The sequence below is a fragment of the Microcaecilia unicolor genome, chromosome 9 (assembly GCF_901765095.1).
Source record: "Microcaecilia unicolor chromosome 9, aMicUni1.1, whole genome shotgun sequence".
Classification (NCBI taxonomy): domain Eukaryota; kingdom Metazoa; phylum Chordata; class Amphibia; order Gymnophiona; family Siphonopidae; genus Microcaecilia; species Microcaecilia unicolor.
This window is the reverse complement of record NC_044039.1, coordinates 212,105,631-212,130,308: the sequence shown is the minus strand read 5'-3', so window position 1 is coordinate 212,130,308 and position 24,678 is coordinate 212,105,631. Positions and strand designations below refer to the sequence as shown.

The 24,678-nt window shown below is 44.6% G+C and overlaps 1 protein-coding gene across 2 annotated transcripts in view; it reads right to left on the bottom strand.

Moving 5' to 3' along the window:
- The window catches only part of KCNK10 (potassium two pore domain channel subfamily K member 10), a 76,752-nt gene extending 52,826 nt beyond the window's left edge, over positions 1 to 23,926 (bottom strand). Inside the window, exon 1 of one of the 2 annotated variants that reach the window (XM_030214566.1) lies at positions 23,579 to 23,926. In XM_030214566.1, coding sequence (XP_030070426.1) covers positions 23,579 to 23,926 — 348 coding nt within the window. The remainder of the gene's footprint in view (positions 1 to 23,578) is intronic. The other variant, XM_030214567.1, reaches the window with a different exon arrangement.
- Between the last annotated feature and the right edge of the window lie 752 nt (positions 23,927 to 24,678).

Genomic DNA, 24,678 nt, shown 5'->3' with positions numbered 1-24,678 from the left:
TTATGTAGGTTTTATTTTGTATTAGCTTAATTTACTGGATTGGCGTTTGCCTTTGCGGTGTGATGTAAGCCACACTGAGCCTGACGCAGTTGGGAAAATGCGGGGTATAAATGTGATAATAAATAAATAAATAAATAATAAAGACTCTTCCAGTGGTGGGGAGGGGCACGGCTGAGCACTGTGAACAATGGCAACCTAAACACTGTGCTCCTGCTGAATCCACATCAAAATAAAGCATCCAGCTTCATCCATTTATCACTTTCTGCAGGATTCATCATCTATCTGGTAAGACAGGCAAAAGGCATAGAACTGAACCCACCTCTCCAAAAAAAAGATTCTGTTTCTAAGCCTGATGACCCGGCCTCGTCAACAGGGTCAGGCAGGGGTGACAGGGGCGGTCTCACAGGGCCTCATGCTCTGTCCCCGTGCATCCGCGTTTCAGCAGATAGTGGCAGGCAGCAGCAGTGACTTTCATATCTCATCGACGGTTGCTGAACCCAGAGCCTCCTCGCCGCTGTGTCCCGCATTTTGATGTCATTTCCTGCTTCCACAAGGGCGGGACGCAGCAGCGAGGAGGCTCTAGGCTCAACGGCCAATGAGATAATGAAAATCATTGAAGCTGCCTGCCGTTCTCTACTGAAACGAAGTAGATGCATGTTAAGGTATGGAGTGAGTGGATTTTAATTTTTTTTATAAATTAAAAAAACCTTGCTAACAGGGGTGGGACTAAGTAAGAGAGGGGCTACGTGGGGGGCAGAGCAGGGCAGTGGCAAGCAGGGAAAGAGGGCCCCACTGAAGTGGCCTGCTCAGGGCCCCGCAACTGCTAAGACCAGCCCTGCTCATCTGCCACCTTGCGTTCACCTAAGGACATGCTGACACCAAGGAAGATCTAAGCAAAATAAATGATGATATTTTCTCAATCAAAGCTGAAATGGTGCAACTTAAAACTCATATAGAAATGCTTGAAGGCAAGCAAACAGTGGCAGAGGAGAACATCAAATCCTTGCAGAAGCAATGCAAATGTATGTCACTGCTGGAAAGAAAGATCGAAGCCAGCAATAATCGAAGAAATAACATCAGGCTATTAGGTAACCCTGAATGTGCTGAAGGCACCAATATGATCAAAGGTTTAGAAAACTTCATACCATCATTACTGGATATCAGTTTCAATCCTACGTTCAAAATAGAATGTGCACTTGGCCGACTTTACTTGGTCCATTCTTTCTTACGACCAAGCCTCAAAAAGGTGCGCGAACTGACCAGATGACCACTGGAGGGAATCGGGGATGACCTCCCCTGACTCCCCCAGTGGTGACTAACCGCCTCCCACCCTGAAAAAAAACAACTTTAAAAACTTTTTTTGCCAGCCTGAAATGTCATACTTAGGTCCATCGCAGCAGTATGCAGGTCCCTGGGAGGGAAGGTATGTGTGTGTCAGCGGAGGCATAGCCAAGGCGTGGACGTTCTTCTTTCAAACGTCCTGAACTGCCCCCACACACACACACACACACACACACACAGGGACGGTCAAATTTCAAGGGAGTGGAGTGCAGTGGAGTAGAGGAGTGGCCTAGTGGGTTAGAGCACTGGTCTTGCAAACCAGAGGTGGCCAGTTCAAATCCTACTGCTGCTACTTGTGATCCAAAATCCAAATAAATAAAGGGGGTGTTGGAGGCATAGCAGGCATGGACATCCTTCTCGCAGAAATATCCAGGCATGGATATCCTTCTCACAGAAACATCCACATTTTGGACGTCTTCAACTGCCGTTGCAGGAACGGAAGAATAGCAAAGGACGTCCTTCACCCATACTCTAAAAAAAAAAAAGACGTCCCTGACGAGCACTTGAACGTTTTCACCTGGACTTATATTTTTTTAAGGTTGTAGACGGCTATTATACACGCAGCTTGTCTGCGTGTATGAAGCCGTTTTTGGCATGCGCAGAGCAGCCACGCATAACACTTGGCTTGGCTCCTCTGCACTGGCTTCCCCTCCTTAGGAAGGAAATCGTGTGCAAATGAGCTAACAGCGAGCAGCTCATTTGCATGCGATTTCCTTAATGCATGCCCGTTCCCTTCCGAATCGCTAAGGGATCGGTAAGGGAAGGGCTTTTTCCGTTCAGTTAGTGCATCAGTTAGTCCACTGCAGTGCCCCCTAGGGTGCCCGGTTGGTGTCCTGGCATGTCAGGGGGACCAGTGCACTACGAATGCTGGCTCCTCCCATGACCAAATGAGTTGGATTTGGTCGTTTTTGAGATGGGCGTCCTCGGTTTCCATTATCGCTGAAAACCGGGGATGACCATCTCTAAGGTTGACCATCTCAACATTTAGGTCGACCATCTCTAAGGTTGATCTAAATGTTGAGATTTGGGCGTCCCCGACCGTATTATCAAAACGAAAGATGGCCACCCATCTTGTTTCGATAATACGGGTTTCCCCGCCCCTTCGCGGGAGCATCGTGCAAGGACGTCCTCAGGAAAACTTGGCCGCCCCGTTCAATTATGCCCCTCCACATGTTAGATTATTCAGATTTCAGATCCTTAGACCTCTCCAAACTGGAGTATTTACAATGGTGGAACACGGTTTGTTTGACTGTCAGGTTTGAACGTGTTGCTCCTGCGAAAAATAGGTTCTTTTGATAAGGTATAGGCACCTTTGCACTTATACTCTCAACCCCCTTCTTAATTCTCCTTCTCCGTATTTTCTGCCATCTTCTCATTACTGTTGTGCTGCTCTTTCTAGAGATGTTTCCCGTTTACTGCTGTATCATTGTTCAGTCATATGCTTTAATTGTTGTTGTTGTTATTGTTATTACCTTTAGTTAAATGGCTATATTATTATTGCTTAATCTCCTCTGTAATTTTTTTCTAGCCTGTTTGGCTTACTGTATTTGATTAATGTAGCTATTATGTTCACATTTAAACAATAAAAAATATTGAACTTAAAAAAAAAGACTTTTCCAGTGAAGTAATGACTCCTGAGTGACACATTCTTCTAACAGATTCCGCTGTTGCATATTGAAAATTTTAATTAACGCATAATTCCCAGCTACATTTATTGTTCAGTGCATAATATGGATTGGCTGTGGCTATATTTATTACCGTCCTAGACAGCATGAAGTCATAAACAAGCACATAGAAGAATCTGATGATTGATGGATTAGTGGCGCTGCCCTACATGTGTGTTGACCATGATAGGATGTGAATCTAGGTAAAATAGCATGCTCTATTGAGTCCATCAGTTGCTACCTTTAGGTGGGAGCTGAAGGGGGGGAGGCGCATTCTTTTCTCCTGAGTCAGCACAACCCTTAAATCTCAGCACTTTGGGCTAATGTGTTGTATATGGTCTCCCATATAGATATCTGGACTAACGTGTTATATATAGGTCTCCCATACAGATGGCTGTCACCATTGCAGACAGTCCAGAATGGCCATCCTTAGCACTTTCGTAGAATCAAAGTTGTCAAGAAGAGGGAACGAGCATGTTGTCTGATTACCTTCCCTTGGCTATCGATTATAGAAATCATTAGACTGGTATTGATGTTCAAGGTATTGCATCTTCAGAGTCCAAAATTGCTCTTTACCCGCTTGCAGCAATATCTTCGAAACAGGCAGCTGCACTAAGCTCAGGGTCGTTTATTAGCTGTTCTTCCTGTAAGTGTGACGCATCTGGTGAAATGGAGGAATACAGCCTTTTCAGTGGTCGCAACGGAGTGTTGGACTGAGCTGTTTATAGATACCAATTTGGAGCAGAACCTTCTATCTTTTCAGAAACAGCTAAAAAGTATTCTTTTACCATCAAACTTGTAGATCTATGATGGAGAAGGAACTTTTGGATGGTACTACAGTGGTGATTTACTTGGTTAAAGTCCGTTCCGAGAGTGCATTTTGGAATTTGGCTAGGAGTGTTTTAGGATGTCTATGTTTGAACTTTTATATTGTAAATCACCTTGAATAACTTTTAGCCACTAAGATAGTATACGTTTTATTAAATGAAATGAAATGAAATCAGTAGAGCTTTATTGAATCACAGAGTTTGCAGATAAACATCTGCTGAACGTTAGAAGCCAGGCTGTTTGAAAGCTATCTGAATTCACCACAAGTACCCTGGGCAAAATCAGTAAACATGAAAGGGGGACATTCCTAAACTGTAAGCTTCCCGCATTTAGGACTTGGAAACTAGGTTGGCGTTCCCATGCTTGGTTCATTGTGTTTGCTCGTGACTTCTGAGACTCTTGAGTTGGATTTTCTCAGCAGTTCTGGGCAGAATGATCTATTGCATATTTATTAATTTATTACATTTGTACCCCGCGTTTTCCCACTCATAGCAGGCTCAATGAGGCTTATATATTATATACAGGTACTTATTTGTACCTGGGGCAATGGAGGGTTAAGTGACTTGCCCAGAGTCACAAGGAGCTGCCTGTGCCTGAAGTGGGAATCCAACTCAGTTCCCCAGGACCAAAGTCCACCACCCTAACCACTAGGCCACTCCTCCACTGTTGCTACTATTTGAGATTCTACATGGAATGTTGCTATTCCACTAGAGAAGTCGGCCCTTGCAGATCACCAATGTGGCCGCGCAGGTTTCTGCTTCTGTGAGTCTGACGTCCTGTACGTATGTGCAGGACGTCAGACTCACAGAAACAGAAGCCTGCGCAGCCTTCTACATGGAATGTTGCTAGTGGAATAGCAACATTCCATGTAGAATCTCCAATAGTAGCAACATTCCATGTAGAATCTCCAATAGTATCTATTTTATTTTGTTACATTTGTACCCTGCGCTTTCCCACTCATGGCAGGCTCAATGCAGCTTACATGGGGCAATGGAGGGTTAAGTGACTTGCCCAGAGTCACAAGGAGCTGCCTGTGCCTGCAGTGGAAATCGAACCCAGTTCCCCAGGACCAAAGTCCACTAGGCCACTCCTCCACTTGATGCTTATAGCCCACATTATCCAAATAACATTATTTAGTTCAATGTAACTTACAGTGGTAATAAAAGATTGATACAGTTAAACAATGGAATATGAATATGAGTTGAGAAACATATAAACACAGCTAACATACTGCTATATGGTCAAAACAGTAGGAATATGAGTAGCCATCGCCATGTTGACACTGGTCAAATAATATGGGATTGATATTTTTTTAATTCTATCAATAAATAAAGTTTGCAAAATTAGTTTGCGGGTGTTGCCCCAGAACTGAATATTTATGCAAATGGAACCTCAAATCTCCAGATAGGGAAAAATACAAACGTATTGAACCACCACTATCTGATTAAGAGTCCATTAATATCATCGGTTCCAGTAAGGACGAAACGAGGGGAAAACCAATCATACGCAAAAACTCACTATTAAGTGAGAAAAACGCATGATTTTTTTAAACCCTTTTTTGTTATCCTTACTACACACTGAGAGGGGCACATCAGACACCAAACTAAAATAAACTGAGTCCAGCTCAAATCCGTTCAATCAGTGAATATCTTCCCTTCCGGAAATCGCTAAATATCCATTTGTTCAAACAAGCCTACCCAAACTAACCCTATGAACCCATTTACCAACACATATCCAAGAAACAACGACAATGACCAAGATTATATCTCCCATCAATTTCCCTATTCCAATCCCGTACCCCATCCCCCCTCTCTTTCAGCATTCTAATATACTTAACATATTCTCTCTAACAACATTATGTAACCCTATTACTATGTAAGCCGCATTGAACCTGCTTTGAGTGGGAAAGCGCGGAGCACAAATGTAATAAATAAATAAATAAATGTCACAGGCTATACAGACCACCCCCTATTTTTGTATATACCCCCTGGCAACCCCCGCAGACATCAATCCTTACAGACTACCCTGAAGACCATTCAGCTAAAATAGGAACAACTATCTGTACTTAACTTCAGGGTATGGTGGATCCTGTATCGCTAGGGTTGACATCGGTTTATTCAAAGAGGTGTATCGACAGGCCTGCGTTGCTTTGGCCACAACTTCCTATAGAACCCTTCAACAAGTGCGCCTTGTTTCGCCAACTCAGAGGCTGCTTCAGGAAGGGTGCTGAACTTAGTCCAAAAACTCCAAACGACTTTAGAATCTGAGACCTGGTCGCTCAGCCAAATGCAAGCCCTTTGGTCGTGGGAGGAGCCAGCATTTGTAGTGCACTGGTCCCCCTGACATGCCAGGAAACCAACCGGGCACCCTAGGGGGCACTGCAGCGGACTTCATAAAATGCTCCCAGGAACGTAGCTCCCTTACCTTGTCTGCTGAGTCCCCCAATCCCCCCTAAAACCCACTACCCACAACTGTACACCACTACCACAGCCCTTACAGGTGAAGGGGGGCAACTACATGTGGGTACAGTGGGTTTCTGGTGGGTTTCGCAGGGCTCGCTGTTTCCTCCACAAATGTAACCGGTAGGGAGGGGGATGGGCCTGGGTCCACCTGCCTGAAGTGCACTGCACCCACTAGAACTACTCCAGGTACCTACATACTGCTGTGATGGACCTGAGTATGACATCTGAGGCAGGCATAGAGACTGGCAAAAAGTATTTTTAAAGCTGTTTTTTGAGGGTGGGAGGGGGTTAGTGACCACTGGAGGTCATCCCCGATTCTCTCCGGTGGTCGTCTGGTCATTTCGGCCACCCTTTTGTGGCTTGGTCGTAAGAAAAACAGGACTACTACTACTACTTAACATTTCTAAAGCGCTACTAGGGTTACGCAGCGCTGTACAACTTAACATAGAAGGACAGTCCCTGCTCAAAGAGCTTACAATCTAAAGGTCGTAAGAAAAACAGGACCAGGTAAAGTCGTCCAAGTGCTTGTCAGGGACACCCTTTTTTTTCCATTATGGATCAAGGACCCAAGTCCCGCCTTCTCTACGCTTCCGATATGCCCCCTTGATCTTTGGCCATCCCTGCAACGGAAAGCAGTTGGGGATGTCCAAAATCGGTTTTCGATTAAACCGATTTGGATGACCCTGGGAGAAGAACGCCCATCTTCCAATTTGTGTCGAAAGATGGGCGTCCTTCTCTTTCGAAAATGAGCCTGTAAGTCTCTCCACATATGTCTTGCTATGTAAAACTCCCTACCACATCAGTTTTGTGTATGGGAATTTACAGCTGGAACCTGGAGCACTGCAGGAAGTCACTACATCAGCAACACTACGGTCTCTCCATGTTGATATTCAGTTGGCGCTTTGATACCCCCACTGGCATTTATCACCAGAAATTCAATGCTGGGTCACGTCCAGGCTCTGGAACTGAATTTTCAGGTATATACAGGCTGCGAAAATATAGCCGGTTATGTGCAATATTCAACTCTTAAGTGGCTATGATGAAGATAAAGTCTGTGTTTCATGTGGTCCTATTTATGCAGTTATCCTAGCCACTTAAGTGCTGAATGTCAGGACTTAACTGACGAAGTGCTGACTCTATCCCAGGAGCACCCACAAAATAGCCGGTCCCAGCTTTGGCGCTAACTGGGTATTTTCAGCAGCAATATCCAGTTACATGTCGCCGACAGGGGCGGCCCGACCATTAGGCCACCTGAGGCAGGGGCCTCAGGTGGCACTCTTTCGGGAGCGGCATTTCCCCCCTTCCTTCCTCCAACCCGTTCCCTGATTTTACCTTGTTTTTACGTTTTTTTAAAAGCTGATGGCGGCAGCGATTCCCATATGCTGCCCTGTCGCCGGTACCCGCCTCTTCCCTTTACTGCAACCGCCTCTCTGATGTAACTTCCTGTTTCCTCAGAGGCAACTGCAGTAGAGAAGAGGCCGGTGCCAGGTCAGCAGATGGGAATCCCTGCCACCGCCAGCTTTTTAAAAAAGGGTAAAATCGGGAAACGGGGTGGAGGAAGGAAGGGGGGGAGATGCCAGAACTTGGCCCGGTGGTGGGGCAGCAACTCAGCCATGCCTCAGGCGGCATCTTGCCTTGGCCCGCCTCTGGTCGCTGAATATTCCTGGTGAGCCCCAGACAAGCAATTTAAACATCCAGAAACCACTTCTGGCCATTTAAATCACTTGGAATATCTACCCCTGTAGTCCGCTTTGCAATTTTATTAATGCATGTATCACTCCATGGTGCGACCGCACCTTGAGTATTGTGTTCAATTCTAGTCGCCGCATCTCAAGAAAGATATAGTAGAATTGGAAAAGGTGCAGCGAAGGGCGACTAAAATGATAGCGGGGATGGGACGACTTCCCTATGAAGAAAGACTAAGGAGGCTAGGGCTATTCAGCTTGGACAAGAGACGGCTGAGGGGAGACATGATAGAGGTATATAAAATAATGAGTGGAGTGGAACAGGTGGATGTGAAGCGTCTGTTCATGCTTTCCAAAAATACTAGGACTAGGGGGCATGCGATGAAACTACAGGGTAGTAAATTTAAAACAAACTGGAGAAAACGTTTCTTCACCCATCGCATAATTAAACTCTGGAATTCGTTGCCGGAGAACGTGGTGAAGGTGGTTAGCTTAGCAGAGTTTAAAAAGGGGTTAGACGGTTTCCTAAAGGACATGTCCATAAACCACTATTAAATGGACTTGGGAAAAATCCACAATTCCAGGAATAACATGTATAGAATGTTTGTAGGTTTGGGAAGCTTGCCAGGTGCCCTTGGCCTGGATTGGCCGCTGTCGTGGACAGGATGCTGGGCTCGATGGACCCTTGGTCTTTTCCCAGTGTGGCATTACTTATGTACTTATATGTCTGTGTTTTAGCTTTGCTGTCTGACTGTTTTTACTGCCATCTGCAAATTAGTAAATCCCACAGTTTAACACTTTCATTTAATAGCTGACTTCTTCACAACCGCAGGGAAAGGATGCAAGAAAAACTAGCTAAAGCAGAGCTTGATGATAACTGATAGCCACACAGTTTTCAACAATTTGCTGTAGCATCTCTGAACGCATTTCATTAGTGATACAATAAATGGCTCTTCGTTTCCTGTGGCCTGTCTGTTTTTCTGCTGCATATAAATTCAGCTAAAAAGTCCTGCTGATTTCAAAATCTCTAATAAGGTCTTAAGTGACATCATAAAGCTCATTATCAAAGGTCAAGTGATCAGACGTATATTATGCTATGTAATTCCTAATTATATACCGTACAATGACTAATGACTACAGAAGCACCTAATTAACACCAATTTCTCAGATGATAAATGAAGCATAAGAAATGTGAACTGTGGTCATAGTTAGACGCTCGGGATATGTATTGGTTGGAAACAACATAGGAAATGTCAATGATGTTAACCATGTTGTTTTAATATCATTGGCAAAAGAAAAACATATTTTGTGTTTCTTCATACGCTGTCAATTACTGCCCACTCTTCTGAAAAAGTGCACACTTTACCCCAGATTCTGTAGAGGTCACTCAGTTTTGTCCATGGATCCCAGATCTGTGTGTAACAGGGGCGTAGCCAGACTTTGATGGGAAGGGGGTCCAGAGCCCGAGGTGAGAGGGCACATTTTAGCGCCCCCCAGCGCCGCTGACCCCCCCCCCCCCGCCACCACCACCAACTTTGACCACCCCCGACGACGACCCTCTGGACCCCCCTCCCGCCGCCAACCCTCCCCCGCCATCGCCTACCTTTGATGGCGGGGGACCCCAACCCCCACCAGCCGAGATCCTCTTCTTGTACATACAGGACGTCAGACTCACAGAAACAGAACGAAACCTTGTGCCGGAAGAAGAGGACCTCGGCTGGCGGGGGTTGGGGTCCCCCGCCAGCAAAGGTAGCCAACGGCGACAGTGGGAGAGGGTTGGCGGCGGGAGGGGGGGGGTCAAGAGGGTCATCGGCAAGGGGGTCCAGGGACAAATCTACGGGCCCCAGGCCCCCATGGCCCCACATAGCTACGCCGTTGGTTTGTAAACTTATTTATTTATTCAAATATTTCTATACCGCACAATCCAAAAGTTCTCAGCAGTTCACAAAACTCTACATATATAAAATCCAAATCGCATTCATAAAACTATACATAAAACCTAAAAGTTACCAACAAATAAAAATTAAAACAACATTCTGATATCTTCTGCCATTAATCAATTAGGCAGTGTCAATCAATTGTTGGAGTCAACAAGCACTTAATTTTAAAAGCTTAAAAGTTTTAAAAGTTTGCCTTTTTACGGATGATATGAAGACAGCCAATAGAATGGATACCCTGCAGGGAGTAGAAACCATGAGAAGGGATCTCCAAACATTAGAAGCATGGTTGAGGGTCTAGCAGTTGAAATTTTATGCCAAGAAGTGCAGAGTGATGCACTTGGGATGCCCCGCCTGGTGTACTGTGTTCAATTTTGGAGGCCATATCTTGGTAAGGATGTTAAAAGCCTTGAAGCTGTCCAAAGAAAAGCAACGAAAATGGTATGGAGTTTTGAGTAGCAAGATGTACGAGGAAAGACTTGCCGACCTGAACATGTATACCCTGGAGGAAAGGAGTGATATGATACAGACGTTTAAATATTTGAGAGGTATTACAATTTTCCACAGATGGGAAGGCGGTAGGACATGAATTAAGGTTGAAAAGGGGCAGACTCCGAAATGATGTCAGGAAGTATTTTTTCACCGAGAGGGTGGTAGGTATTTGGAATGCCCTCCCCACAGGAGGTGGTGGAGATGCAAACAGTAACGGAATTCAAAAATGCGTGGGATAAACACAAAGGAATCCTGTTTAGAAGGAATGGATCCAAAGAAGCTTAGCGGAGATTTGGTAGCAACACCGCTGACTGGGAAACAAAGCCAGCACTAAGTAAAGCTGTATGCTCTGTGTTCTGAAGTTGGAGAACAAGACCAGTGCTGGGCAGATTTCTATAGTCTGTGCCCTGATTGTGGTTGAATAGACTTGTAGGGGCTGGAGTGCAGCTTTGCGGGAGCTTTGACGACAACTTCAGAAATTTTAGAACAAGGACAGTGCCAAGCAGACTTGTATGGTCTATGCCCCTGAAAATGGCACAGACAGATCAAAATCAGGTATACACATGAAGTATCACTTTCCATATATAATGAGTTTACCTTGTTTGGCAGACTGGATTGCATGCCTTTATCTGCCATCATCTACTATGTTACTATGTTAATTGGCAATAATTAGGCGTTATACACGGATCTGCCCTACCCCCTATTCTATAACATATGCAACTAAATTTGATAGCATGCAACTCCAAATGGGGTGTGGCATGGGAGGGGCATGTGTGGGTCAGGGACATTCCCAAAATTTAGGTGTAATGTTATAGAATGCCTGCCTTTGTGTGTCTCACTGCCACACCCTAATTAGGTACAAAATATATGCTAATCTAGTGATCTATAAAGGACAATCCGATCAGAGTGCCCTTTACAGAATGCTACCTTAGCCCAGATCATCCGGGCACCTAACTCTGGGCACCATTTATTGACTCTAACCTATGTGGAAAGAGGGCACGTTCTTCCAAAAGAGCACGCACTGTTAACAACATTGCCCCCGTGATCAGGGCCGCCGAGAGACTGGGCCGGGCCCGCCCCCACCCCCCTGAGGTCGTCGCCGCCGCGCCACAGTCTCCGGTCTCACCCGCCCGCCTTCAGCTCCGTCCGCCACCGGGCCGGGTCCCCTGCATTGAAATCACAGCGCCTCACCTCCTTGTGAAAGCGCAACAGCTATTATTTACTTAAAAAGTAGGTTTTTAAACCTTTACAAAAAGATATGATGACAAACCTTTCAGTGAGATAGGCAATTCATTCCAAATCCAAGCTCCATAAAAAGGGAAAGAACCACCCCTCTGAAGGTCCTGTTCCGGGGCAGAGGGAGCATGGAACGAACGATGGACAGGCACGCATGGCACCCCCCCCAGCGGCGTGCACCCGGGCGGGGGGTTCTTTCGCGGGAGGGGGGGTCCCTTTGCCGGGGGGGGGTCGCGCTGCAACCGGGGGGCGCTGCACCTGGGGGGGGGCGCATCAGCGATCCACCCCAGCTATCAGCCCCCCTAGGAACGCCACTGCTTCAACCTAACATTTCATAAGACAGGATAACCCAATTGCAATGTATGAAGAAACGCAAACTACTTCCTGAGGAAGGGATCGCAAGTAGATTTGAAAGACTGTCCATGTTTAAACCATAAATCGATTTATAAATCAGGCAGGCTATTTTAAACTTGACACAATGATGTATTAACAACTAGTAAAGATCTCTAATATAAGATGAAATTGTATCGAAGCGACCCAGCTTGTAAATTAACCTGGCCGCAATCTGCAGCTTGGTGTAGCTTTCTTCCCAGAGGTGCTCCAATTCCCCACCAAGTGCCAGCTCAAGACAGGGAGCTCTCCACGTTTCAGAGGAGATCCCTGTCAGAGCTCAGGCAGTTAAATGCATGTCAACTAGAGAAAAGGCCAAAATTGAAGGAAGCATTTAACCTTGCCAAGCCAGTGAGTTAGCACGGTCAATGTGCCTTCCTCTTCTGAGTGTACTAACCTCAGAAGCTAAACAAATCTGTACGAAAGATTTCAGTATTCACGGTCTCTTGAGACAATGAGATGGAAAAATCCTTTACAGGAGAAAGGATTGGCTGCTGTCGTGGACAGGATGCTGGGCTACATGGACCCTTGGTCTTTTCCCAGTGTGGCATTACTTATGTCTATGCCAAGGATATTCGCAGCCAGTATTTGCAATTTTAGGAAGCTGACATCTGCAACTATACGTCTTCTACGTTGCTCACAACTAACCAAGAAGAAGTTTATTTATTTACTACATTCCGCTTATCAAAATTCCTAAGTGGATCACAAATGAAACAAAAACCATTGAACACTATATAAGATGAACCAGCAAGAGTCAAAACATGAATTACACAACAAAAACACAGATTTTAAAACATATTTATAATATCCCCTCAAAGCCTAATTGAAACCAAATCTTTAGCTTCTTTCTGAAACTCAACACCTGTGTCTATAAACATACTTTAGTTGAAAGGGAGACGGGGAGGGAGAGGGAGGGATATGGGAGGGGGGGATGGGCTAGCGGGGGATTGGAAGCGGAGAGAATTGATGTGGAGGGTTAAATATGTCAAAGAAATGGAAGAAAAGACGCGGTGTACCATAAAATGCATTAACATCAGACTAAGAGAACAGCTAATATGTGACGAGATGGGGAGCCATAGGCTGGGATGGCTTCTCATGAATTTAAATATGAGTTTGTCAATTAAGGATAATGTGAACTTATATTACACAGGATGATTAAAATTGTCACTTGGAATATAGGTGGTATACACTCCCCTATTAAAAGATCTAAAATCTTACAGCATTTGCAAAGACTAAGGGTAGACATAGCGATACTGCAGGAAACCCATTTATCTGATGAAGAACACGCAAAGTTGGTTAAATGGTGGGTGGGAGACTGCATTGCTTCACCAGCGGTGGGCAATAAGGGGGGTGTGGCCATCCTTATCAGGAAAGGAGTGGTGACCCAAATTCATAATCAGCATAAAGATACAATGGGTCGCTTTGTGTTTTGTAAGGTTACTATTGCCAGGAAAAAAATAATTTTAGGTAGTGTGTACGCCCCAAATACATTGGACCTTAAATTTTATAAAAAAGTAACTACAACCATTGCCAACATGGAGGCCCTACCGGTGATAATGGGTGGGGACTTTAATATGCCATGGAATCCACAAATTGATAAATCTCATCCATCAAAGGCACGAGGGGAAAGGAACACTAGAGGTTTACCTGACATGTGCAATACATTAGACCTTTTAGATGTATGGCGCACGTTGCATCCAACAGAGAGAGAATATACACACCAATCAAGGGCTCATCAAACCCATTCTAGAATTGATTACCTGTTAGTGTCACGCAAGATTTTTACCGATATACATGAAGTAGAAATTGGCCCTTGTGTGATTTCAGATCATGCCACAGTTTGGATGACTTGGCAATTGGGAGATAATAATTCCCAAAGAGGGAGAAATTGGTCATTTCCTAGTTACCTTTATAAAAGCGGGAAATTTAGAGAATATTTAATAGCTAAATGGGAGGAGTACAAACACTTCAATGAAGGATCAGTACTAGAGGCGCCCACGTATTGGGAGGCAGCAAAGGCAGTCATCCGAGGGGAAATTATCAGCTATGTTAGCAATTACAAAAAACAACGTGATAGAGAATTATTGAGATTAGAAAAACAACTTTTACGCTTGAATACTCGATATGGGCAGAACCCGGCTCCAAAGATACATAAAGAAATAATCTCAGTCCAAACAGAGATAAATGCAGTGCTGCATGAGAGGGCAATAAAGTCCCAAAGTTATTATCGTTTCCAACTTTATAAACATGGGAACAAAAGTGGTAAATTCCTGGCTAAACTGATGGCACCACAATCAACAGCAAGACACATAGGTGCTATTAAAGGCAAAGACGGAAAACTAATAAACAAGAATGAAGAAATCAATAAAATTTTTCAGGTTTACTACCAACAGCTCTATAGTGCTGGGGAGAGTCAGGGTTTACAGAATGATCTTTACTTGCAAAATATTGAAACCCCTTTGCTAAGACAGACAGAACTCCAACAATTGAACGAACCCATAAGTTGTGATGAAATTGTTTGGGCAATTGGACAAAGCAAATTGGGAAAGGCACCCGGACCTGATGGCTTAAAATCCGAATTTTATAAATTGTTGGGAGAAAACATAGCCCCCATATTAACTGAGGTATTTAATGAATGGGTGATGAAGGGGAAGTTACCGGAAAATCTTAATTTGGCTCAAATTATAGTGCTGCCAAAGCCTAAGCGCGATGCGCAGCATGTATCCTCCTACAGACCTATTTCACTACTGAATTGTGAAGTCAAATTATTTGCAAAAATATTAGCCAAGAGACTAGGGGCGGTACTACCAAATTTGACACATGAAGCACAGGTGGGGTTTGTGCAGGGTCGATCTGTAACTAAGAACTTGCGAAGTATTTTACTATCTTTAGAACATCTTAAAGGGTCTGCAGAAAATGCTTTATTGGTCAGTTTTGATGCCGAAAAGGCATTTGATCGTGTGGAATGGCCTTTTTTATTTTCAGTTTTAAGTAGATATGGGTTTTCGGGATGGTTTGTACAAGCAATTAAAGCACTATATACCACCCCTAGAGCACGGATCATGGTAAATGGAAAGGTATCGGCAAATTTTGAGATCACGAGAGGGACACGCCAGGGATGTCCACTCTCCCCGTTACTATTGCATTATACTTAGACCCGTTGATACGAGACATAATTTCAGTAAGATCCATTAGGGGAGTGGAGATTGGATCGATGAAATTTAAAATTGCAGCATTTGCGGATGATTTGCTGGTAGCACTTACTAACCCAAAGACATCACTTGCAGATCTTCTAGAAACAATTAAGGAATTTGGAGATCATTCAGGATTCAAATTAAATTTGGATAAGTCAGAAGCCCTGGCGATACCAGTTAATACCAAATCTCTTTGGAGAGCAGAATTCCCGCTGAGATGGGTAGAGGGTTCTTTTAGGTACCTGGGAATTTTGCTTGCTTCTCAGACAGGAGACATATACAGCCTAAATGTCAATAGATTGTTCAGTCAAACAGAACAACAGCTGGCAACCTGGAAGATGTTACCGGTGCCACTAATAGGTCGAGTTTGTCTCATACAAATGGTAATATTACCCAGATGGCTATATGTATTACAAGTCCTGCCATTGAGATTATTACAGAAAGATATCAAACGATTCTATCGAATGGTAGGACAGTTCTGTTGGGCAAAGAGAAAGGCTAAACTGAAGTTGCAGTTGATGCTGGGGACCTGGCAGCAGAGTGGATTGGGATTGCCTAATTTACAATACTATAATCTGGCAAGCCTGTTGCGGTTAGTGAGAGATTGGATTTTTTTCTGCAAACACACACACCCCGCTAGAATTAGAAAAGATATATTTTAGTCCCTATAATATGGTGACCTTGCTGCATCTCAATAACAAATCGGTGCCAAAGAAATTTAAGGGTAGTATAATACTGACTCCTCTACAAGAGGCATGGAAATACTTGGGGGCAAAACTGGGGGGACAACCGAATATGACAAAACTGTTGACCATAAGGGGGAACCCGTTGTTTACGCCAGGATTGGAAAATCAGGTGTTTCGGAGGTGGGCAAGGAGAGGGCTCACATGTCTAAAAACGATAATAGATTTAGAAGGGAAAATTAAACCTCTAAGTCAATTAATACCCACTGACGCTGCAAACTGGGAGGATGTGTTTGGGTATGGTCAGATAAAACACTATATACAGACACTTGATGCAGAAGAGCTTAAGTTTCAATTGGGGGAGAAAATTAAACAGTTTTATGATGAAATATCAGAGGAAGCCCCCACAATTTCGCAGCTCCACAAACAATTGTGGACTTTGAGGTCAGATAGAGATTGGTCACAACTTCGCCGTAGGTGGGAAGCAGATACAAAAGTAGATTTATCTAATTGGGACATAGCAGCATACATTCGGAACATCCCTAAACTGATTAATGGAGCAAATTATAGAGAATGTGCATTTAGAATAATACACAGAGCATACTTCACACAACGCCAGTTCTATAAAGTAGGAGGGATTGACACACCAACCTGTATGAAATGCACACTGGAGGAAAACTCGTTCTATCATGCATTTTGGGAATGCACAAAAATACAGTTTTTTTGGGAAAAGATACTGGCATTTATGAATTCAATCATTTCACGTACTATAGTGGGCACTTCAGTGCAATTACTATTGGATTGCCCAGGAGCATTCCGTGGCCTTACGGCAGATGAAATATTGTTAAGTCGCAAATTATGTTTGGTAGCCAAAAAGTGTATTTTGCAATGTTGGACTTCGGATAAACCCCCAGATTACTGGCAATGGCGAAATCAGGTGCATCTTTTAATGACATGGGAAGCAAGAAATGCAAAAGGCTCATGTCGTGGGAAAAAATGCTTCCTTAAAGTTTGGGGGCCTATGTTGGATTCCTTAACGCAGAGAGGCCGGAGTCTTGTACTCAATAAGCTTTGATAATATTATAGAATAATGGTACACATACCTGAACTCATAAACACAATGTAACTATTAATGAATATCAGGGGGGAGAGGGTGGGGGGGAAGAAGGAAGGGGAGAAGGAGGGGGGAATATAAAAGATGCCTGTGATGTATATTTAACAAAACACCCCCCCCCCCCCTTAAATGTACGTTTGGCTGTTAATGAGCATGTTTGGGAGGGTAGGCAAAGGGACCAGGGGAAGATGCATAAAACTATTGATGATGGAATTTATTGATGTATACAAGTTAATATGCTGTATTACTTATAATGCCCAATGATAGATGTACTGGCAATGTTAAAATGTTTATAATGTTGAATCATCAATAAAAACAGTTGAAATAAAAAAAAAAAAAAAAAACATACTTTAGTTGGCAATGAATTCTAAAGCAGAAAACCTACAAAGGAGTATGCACAATGTCAAATACGACCCAAGTGAGCCTACCTTGGGGTAGGTACAGAAAGCAAAACACGCCCTGAAGGATGCCAGCTAATAAGTCACAATTTTTTCGATATGTCTGAAGAGCATCACCCTACTACAATGTACCCAAGGTTCCTGACTTGTGATTTAAGGAGTCTGTAGTTCCCAAAAGGTCAGGTATGTGACCACTTGAGTTAGGGATCCACAGGAGCTCAGTTTTGCTTGGGTTCAGGCTTGGCCCATAAATTGACATTCAGCATTGTGGGTCACACACTATGGAACAGAGTGCCACTGGAGATTTGCTTTGTCTTCAGGGGATCTTAAAGGCATGGTGCTATGACCAAAGACTGATGGTTGAGTGTAATGTTTTAATATCTGGTATTTATTTAGAAATTTTAGAGGGGTTATCAGTGACTGCTGGATATTTGGTTGCCATTTTTTTTTACTGAGATGTTATTCTAACGTACTTTCTAAATTGTATTTAAAGTAGTTTGATAATTGTGGTTGTCAGATTGTAAAGGCTGGGAATCAAATTGAGAAGTAAACTGAATAATTTAATAATTGTAGGTATGAGATTACTGGCAGTATCCAGGGCCGCCGAGAGACTGGGCCAGGCCCGGGACAGGGCCGCCCCCGGGCCCCCCCCCCACCCGAGGTCGCCGGGCCCTCTCTCCACCCCCGGGCCCTCTGCACTGACCTTAAGCGCCTCACCTTCGAAAGCGCAGCAACAAGCAGCGGCAGACCACTCCTTCCTTCCGTTTCCCGCCCTCGCGGAAGTTACGTCAGGTGAGGGCGGGACACGGAAGGAAGGAGTGGTCTGCCGCTGCTTGCTGCGCTTTCGGTGAGGCGCTTAAGTTCAATGCCAGGGAGCGACGGAGGGCGGGCGGGCCAGACTGCGGTGCTGGGCCCCCCTGGAGGCCTGGGCCCAGGGAATTTTGTCCCCCCTGTCCCCCCCTCTCGGCGGCCCTGGCAGTATCAAGGATGCAGGATTCAGAAAGTCAGTTATGATTAATTAGGCTGTAGTCTCAACTGAAAGAAAGGTTGTTTCAAAAAGTCGGAGAGAGCAGCCAACAAAACGGAGGAACAAGAAGCAACCAGGAAGAGTCTGCATTGCACTGGAGATTTCCAGAAGGTTACAGAGCAGCTACAGGATCACGTGCTTGTCAGACAGAGACTACGGAAAGCACTGTAAGAAGCCTGGAGAGCCAATCCCTTGACGTTAGCACAGTAAGGTTCGCAGGTTACAGCTCTAAAGGGAGTTGGGTTGATGCATTAAGTCTTCTGGCAGCATGGATATAGAGCACTTGCTGTAAATTTCTTGAATGTCCTTGTCTCAAGGGGAAAACTGTGTTATCTGTGAAGTAATAGAGCCAGGAAAGAAATAGAGACTCTTCTACAAATCTGCCTAAGCACTGAGTTCTTTTGACTACTTGGCAGTAGTTCACGGTAAGTCACAAACAGAGAGTTGTCATAGTACACTCTACAGTAACCACAGAGAACCCTTCCAACATAACCCGCGTTCAGGTCAGTGAAGCAGAAATTCTGCATGACAAGTGGAATACCGCCTGCAGCGATGTGAACAAGAGTTCAGGCTGCCTTGGGGAAAACAATAGCTGGAAATGCTATAAGGTATCGTCATAGGACTGGAAAAACGGCCGGTGTTATTACTAGCCTCAAACTGAAACTGCTATCATGGGTCAACATGACAAAGAAGAAAAATTGCACTAAAACCTAACGGATATGGAGAAAAGCACACGGTACAACATGAAGTCATGTTTCACAGTGAAACTATCCATTATGGGGAAATTCTATAAAATAGTCACTGTTCTGCATGTAAACATTTAGAATTGCACATAAGCACATACCGTATATATTCAAATATAAACCCATCCAAATATAAACTGAGATAACATTTTTCCCCTAAAAAGGGGGGGGGGGGGGAATGTTACTTCGAATATAAACTGAGCGTTTATATTCAAGTAGTTTTCTCCTTCCCCCTTCCCTCGTGATGTCCAGAATTCCTTCCCCTTCAATCCTTCCCTCCTCCCCACCCCCGAACAGAGAGAGCACCCTCCCGACATACCCATATGCCTACCCACCCACCCCCTCACCCCAGGCCTACTTTTTTGTCTGGTTGCCTAGTAGAGAGTCAAGGCAGGAGCTATTCTCATGCGTTCCTGCCCATGCTGTCTTCCATATTGAAAATGGCTGCCATGATTTCCAATGCCAGCTTCATGAGATTTCCTTTGGAGGTCACGTCAGCCATTTTGGTGTTGGAGCTGCTACTGGCAAAGTGACCTTTTCGATTTAATGCCTCCTTCTAGAAATGTATTGAACTGAGCGGAACTCTTGATTGATTAAGAGACCATGTTAACGGTCCCGTTAGAACACAAGTCCAGATTTAGATGTAACATATATGTGATAGATATGGAGCTGCTCTAGAGAAAACGTAGCTTTGAATTTTGGTGATTTGATTGGCTGCTCCTCCTAGTCATGGACACAGAGGGCAGTTTTATAACTTGGCACCTGATGGGAGCCTTTTCTATAAAGCAACATAATTGTCTCCTTTCCTTTAGAGAATATCAGCATAAGTAAATTAAGATACACCCCCTACAGATATATGCAAATAACTTATAGTATCCGAATTGATGTGCCTAAATTAAGATGCAACCATTTACACCAGATCCACGGCAGGCATAAATGGGTGCACCTAAGTTATCGTGCAGTGGGGGCGTAGTTACGTGGGGCCACGGGGGCATGGGCCCCCGTAGATTTGGCCCTGCCCCCCCCCCGCCGCCAACCCCTTCGACCCCTCCCTACCGCCGCCGCCACCGGGTACCTTTGCTGGTGGGGATCCCCAACCCCCGCCAGCTGAAGTCCTCTTCTCTGGTGCAGCCACGTTGCTGATCTGCAAGGGCAGGCTTCTGTTTCTGTGAGTCTGACGTCCTGACGTTGTACATGCAGGATGACAGACTCACAGAAACAGAAGCCTGCCCTTGCAGATCAGCAACGCAGCCACGCAAGCTTCTGTTTCTGTGAGTCTGACGTCCTGCACGTACAACGTCAGGATGTCAGACTCGCAGAAACAGAAGCCTGCCCTTGAGATCAGCAACGCGGCCGCGCCGGAGAAGAGGACTTTGGCTGGTGGGGGTTGGGGACCCCCGCCAGCAAAGGTACTTGACGGCAGCAGCGGGGGAGGGTTGGCGGCGGCAGGAAGAGGGGGTTGAAAGGGTTGACGCTGGGGGGGGGTCAAAGGTGGTGGTGGAGGCGGGGAGGTAAAAAATGGCGGGGGCGGGGGGATTGGCGGCACCGGGGGAGGGCTAAAATGTGCCCCCTCACCTCGGGCTCTAGACCCCCCTCCCGCAGAAAGTCTGGCTACGCTCCTGTCGTGCACCATGTTGAACACAAATTCTAGATCAGCAATTACAGCATTATAGAATTCTAGTGTAGATTGCATTTAAGTGCCTGAACATTTATGCCACGTCAAAGGCAGAGGTAAATGTTCCTGCCTAATTGATGTCAGTTATGCACATAACTGATGGTATTCCAAAATCTTAACAACAAAAAAGAGGGACACAGAGCTTCCACAGTAAGTCAAAGGACAACATATACTTGACTTCAGGGCTAGTGTTAGATGGAGAAAAACAGGGTAGCTGCCCTGGGCCCCACAGTCCAGGCATCTCTTCCCCTTCTCCCCATCACAGTCCGTCTCCTCCTCCCTTCCCAATCTTCTTTAAAAATGTATTTCTCTTCTCAGAGGGACTCCGATGCAGAAGCTATTCTTACAAGCTGCCTGTGGCTGCACTGATACTTTCCCTCTCTGCCGAAATCTACCCCCCCCCCCCCTCCCGGATGTATTTCCTGTTTCCACTGGGTGGATTGCGGCAGAGAGGGAAAGCTCCAGGACAGCCGGAGGCAGCTTGTGAGAATGGCTTCTGCGCTGGGGCCCCTCTGAGAAGGGAAATAAAAATTTTAAAGAAGACTGCAAGGTGGGGAGAAGAGGAAGAGATGCCCAGACTGTATAGTAGCAATGCAGGTGGTGAGATTGGGGGATGGGGGATCATGGATCAGGGGCCTCCTCCTTAATTTCTGCCCTAGGCCCCACTATGTCTAAAACCGCCCCTGCTTGGTGTCCTGACTAGGATGTAATCGTCAGTCAGTTGTCAATTTGGAGTTCACTTTGGTGTACTCCGACATTTGATTTATTTAAAGCCTGATGTTTTGCATGGTCACGTCTTGTCTGTACCTCGTAATGTTGACCCCTGAGGAAGGCTTTATGCCAAAACATGGCCCGTGTTGGGTCAGGATTGTATACACCTTTGGTGGGTCAAGATTGTTTACCTATGTGATCATGCACTGAAGAATAAAGAGAGTTTTTAGAAGTCTGGACCATTATTTGTCTGATTACCTTGGAACATTTTAATTATTATTATTATTATTACATTTGTACCCCGCGCTTTCCCACAAATAGCAGGTTCAATATGGCTTACATAGTAAATAGAATTACATAGTCTTGCAGGAGATTATAACAAGTTGAGTAAAACATAGTAATAGTAGGGTTATGAAGATATGTGGATTGAACATGGAGAGGTAAACGAAGATAGGATGAGCAAAAGGAAAAGAGGTTGGGAGGGGTAAGAAGGATGGAGAAGAAAAGATTGGGAGAAACTGGTCTGAGGTATGAGTATCGTCATGACAGAATCATGTGGGTGGGCTGAAAGTTAAGTTTGTTAATTTATTTATTGCATTTGTATCCCACATTTTCCCACCTTTTTGCAGGCTCAATGTGGCTTACAATACATCATGAATGGTGAAGATATAATAGAAAAATAGACATTTAGTTTACAGAAGAAACATGGTAACATGGTAATGGAATAACAGGATATTAGTATAACAAGCAGATATTATAAGGCAGTTCTGAATATCTGTTGAGGAGTAGTGTATGTTTACATTTGTTGATCTTTGTGGCATGCTTTATTAAAGAGATGGGTCTTCAGTAGTTTTCGGAAGTTGGTTAGTTCGTAAATCATTTTTAGGTTGCGCGGCAGTGCATTCCATAGCTGTGTACTCAAGTAGGTGAAATTCGACGCATGCATTGATTTGTATTTTAGGCCTTTGCAGTTTGGGAAGTGCAGATTAAGTTGGGTCGTTAGGGTAAGTTTTCTTGAAGAGATGGGTCTTCAACATTTTTCAGAAGGGTAGATGGTCCTTGATTGTTCGGATGGATCGTGGCAAAGCGTTCCATAATCTTAGCATGTAAATGCTGGACATGCCCCTCCCACATCCAAACCTCCCTAGTAGCAGTTGCAAAGGAACTATGCACTAAGGTTATAGAATAGTGACAGTCAGTTAAGTGCATAGCTGTAAATTAACTCCAATTATAGCCTATTAGGGGTAGTTACTGCCTAATTTAACAATTAAGTTACATACATAACTTCCATTATTCTCCAACCTGTGTGAAAATGTGTACAGAGGATTACAGAATTAGGGAGTTGCTGTGTTTTAATTTAGTCCAATAAAAAGTATTGGCTATAGCTTGCTGTTACATAGAAACATGACAGCAGATAAAGACCATATGGCCTATGCAGTCTGCCCATCTATACCAACTAATAAGCTCTACCATCCCTTCCTCTCCCTTAGAGATCGTCCGTGCTTGTCCCATGCTTTCTTGAATTCAGATACTACTACCTCTTCTGGGAAGCCGTTCCACACATCCTTCATCCTTTCCATAAATATATATTTCCTTTGACTACTCCTACCCCCTTTCACCTTCATCCTATGTACCCTCATTCTTTCAACTGAAAGAGACTCGCTTCTTGTGCATTTATGCCATGGAGGTATTTAAACGTCTGTATCATAGCTCCCCTCTCTCGCCTTTCTTTCAAAGTATACATATTGAGACCTTTAAATCTGTCCCCATACATTTTATGATGAAGACCACTGACCATTTTAGTAGCTTCTGTCTGGACCAACTCATCTTATCTGCCCGTTACCCCCACCAACTGCAGTGCCATAGACGATACATGAGTCTGGGTTTTACCCCGCTTCCTTGTTTCTCCAACGATTTCTTGAAATCACGTTAATACAGGGCAGAATAACAAAGGCAGAAGTTAAGCAGTAAGAAAGGTGAAGAAGACGGCGTTCTTACCTTGATCAGCGTCTCAAGCTCCTGAGAGCTCACACAAGGATGATCCCAGAGGAACTCTGCCTTTTCAATCGCTATGGTGCTCTTTTGGCTACTTTCATTCGGTTGTTCGAGGGCTTGGAAGACCAGACCTCCAGTCACCAGATAAAGCACAACTACTACAAAGACGGTCAGCACCGTTTTCCATTTCATAACTGAGTGCAAGCCCACTGAGGTGTTGTCCATGCTGGCTACCACCGTGGCCCTAGAAGACACAGAGAGGCGAGGGCTTGCATGATGCCCATTCGTCTTAGGGTCAGAAGCAGGTACTGCTGAAGGAACAGCCACTGGAAAAGTAAAGACAAAAACCATTATAACAATTTGATCGCATCATAATATTTTGTTATTGTTGTTGTTTTGTTATTGTTGTCTGATGGACACCTGAACCAAAGGACGCGCCAATACTTAGGTTTCAAATATTATTATGTGCTGTTAGTGAGGGTGCTGTACAACTCAAGGGGAGGGGAAAAGCACCTTAAATACCAAGTTAAAGACTGCTAGTAATACTTTGGTTCTAACATATATTTCCCCAAGAATCCATCATATTTAACTGCCTATATGTGGTTGGCGTGATGGCAAATTGTCAACCAGTGTGTAAGCATGAAAGACTATAACCGGCATAGAGTGTGGCTCTGGCCACCTTGTTAGGCAGACTAGATGGACCGTGCTTACTTACGGGGGGGGGGGGGGGGGGGGGACGACTTGTGCAGTCTCACCACAGGCACTTGAAGAAGGAGCAGGTTATTCTTTTGGGCACCCTGACAACAGCCTGGGCAAAATAGCCCGGTCAAAATAGCCCTTCACGAAAATAAAAAGCATAGCAAAAACTCTGTCTCCCTTCCTCAGGGTATCCAGCATCTCTTCTCCCCCTCTATTCCCCAGTCCATCATCTGAGCTCTCTCTTCTTTCAACTTCCTCTCCAGTAGAGCATCTTTCTCTCCCCACTCTCATGTTCTGTCACTTCTGTCCCACTATCCCCTTCCTAGCATTTTGGCATCACTTTCCCTTTCTCCCCATGGTCTAGAAATACATCTCTTACCCTTCCTTCATACCCACCTCCCAAC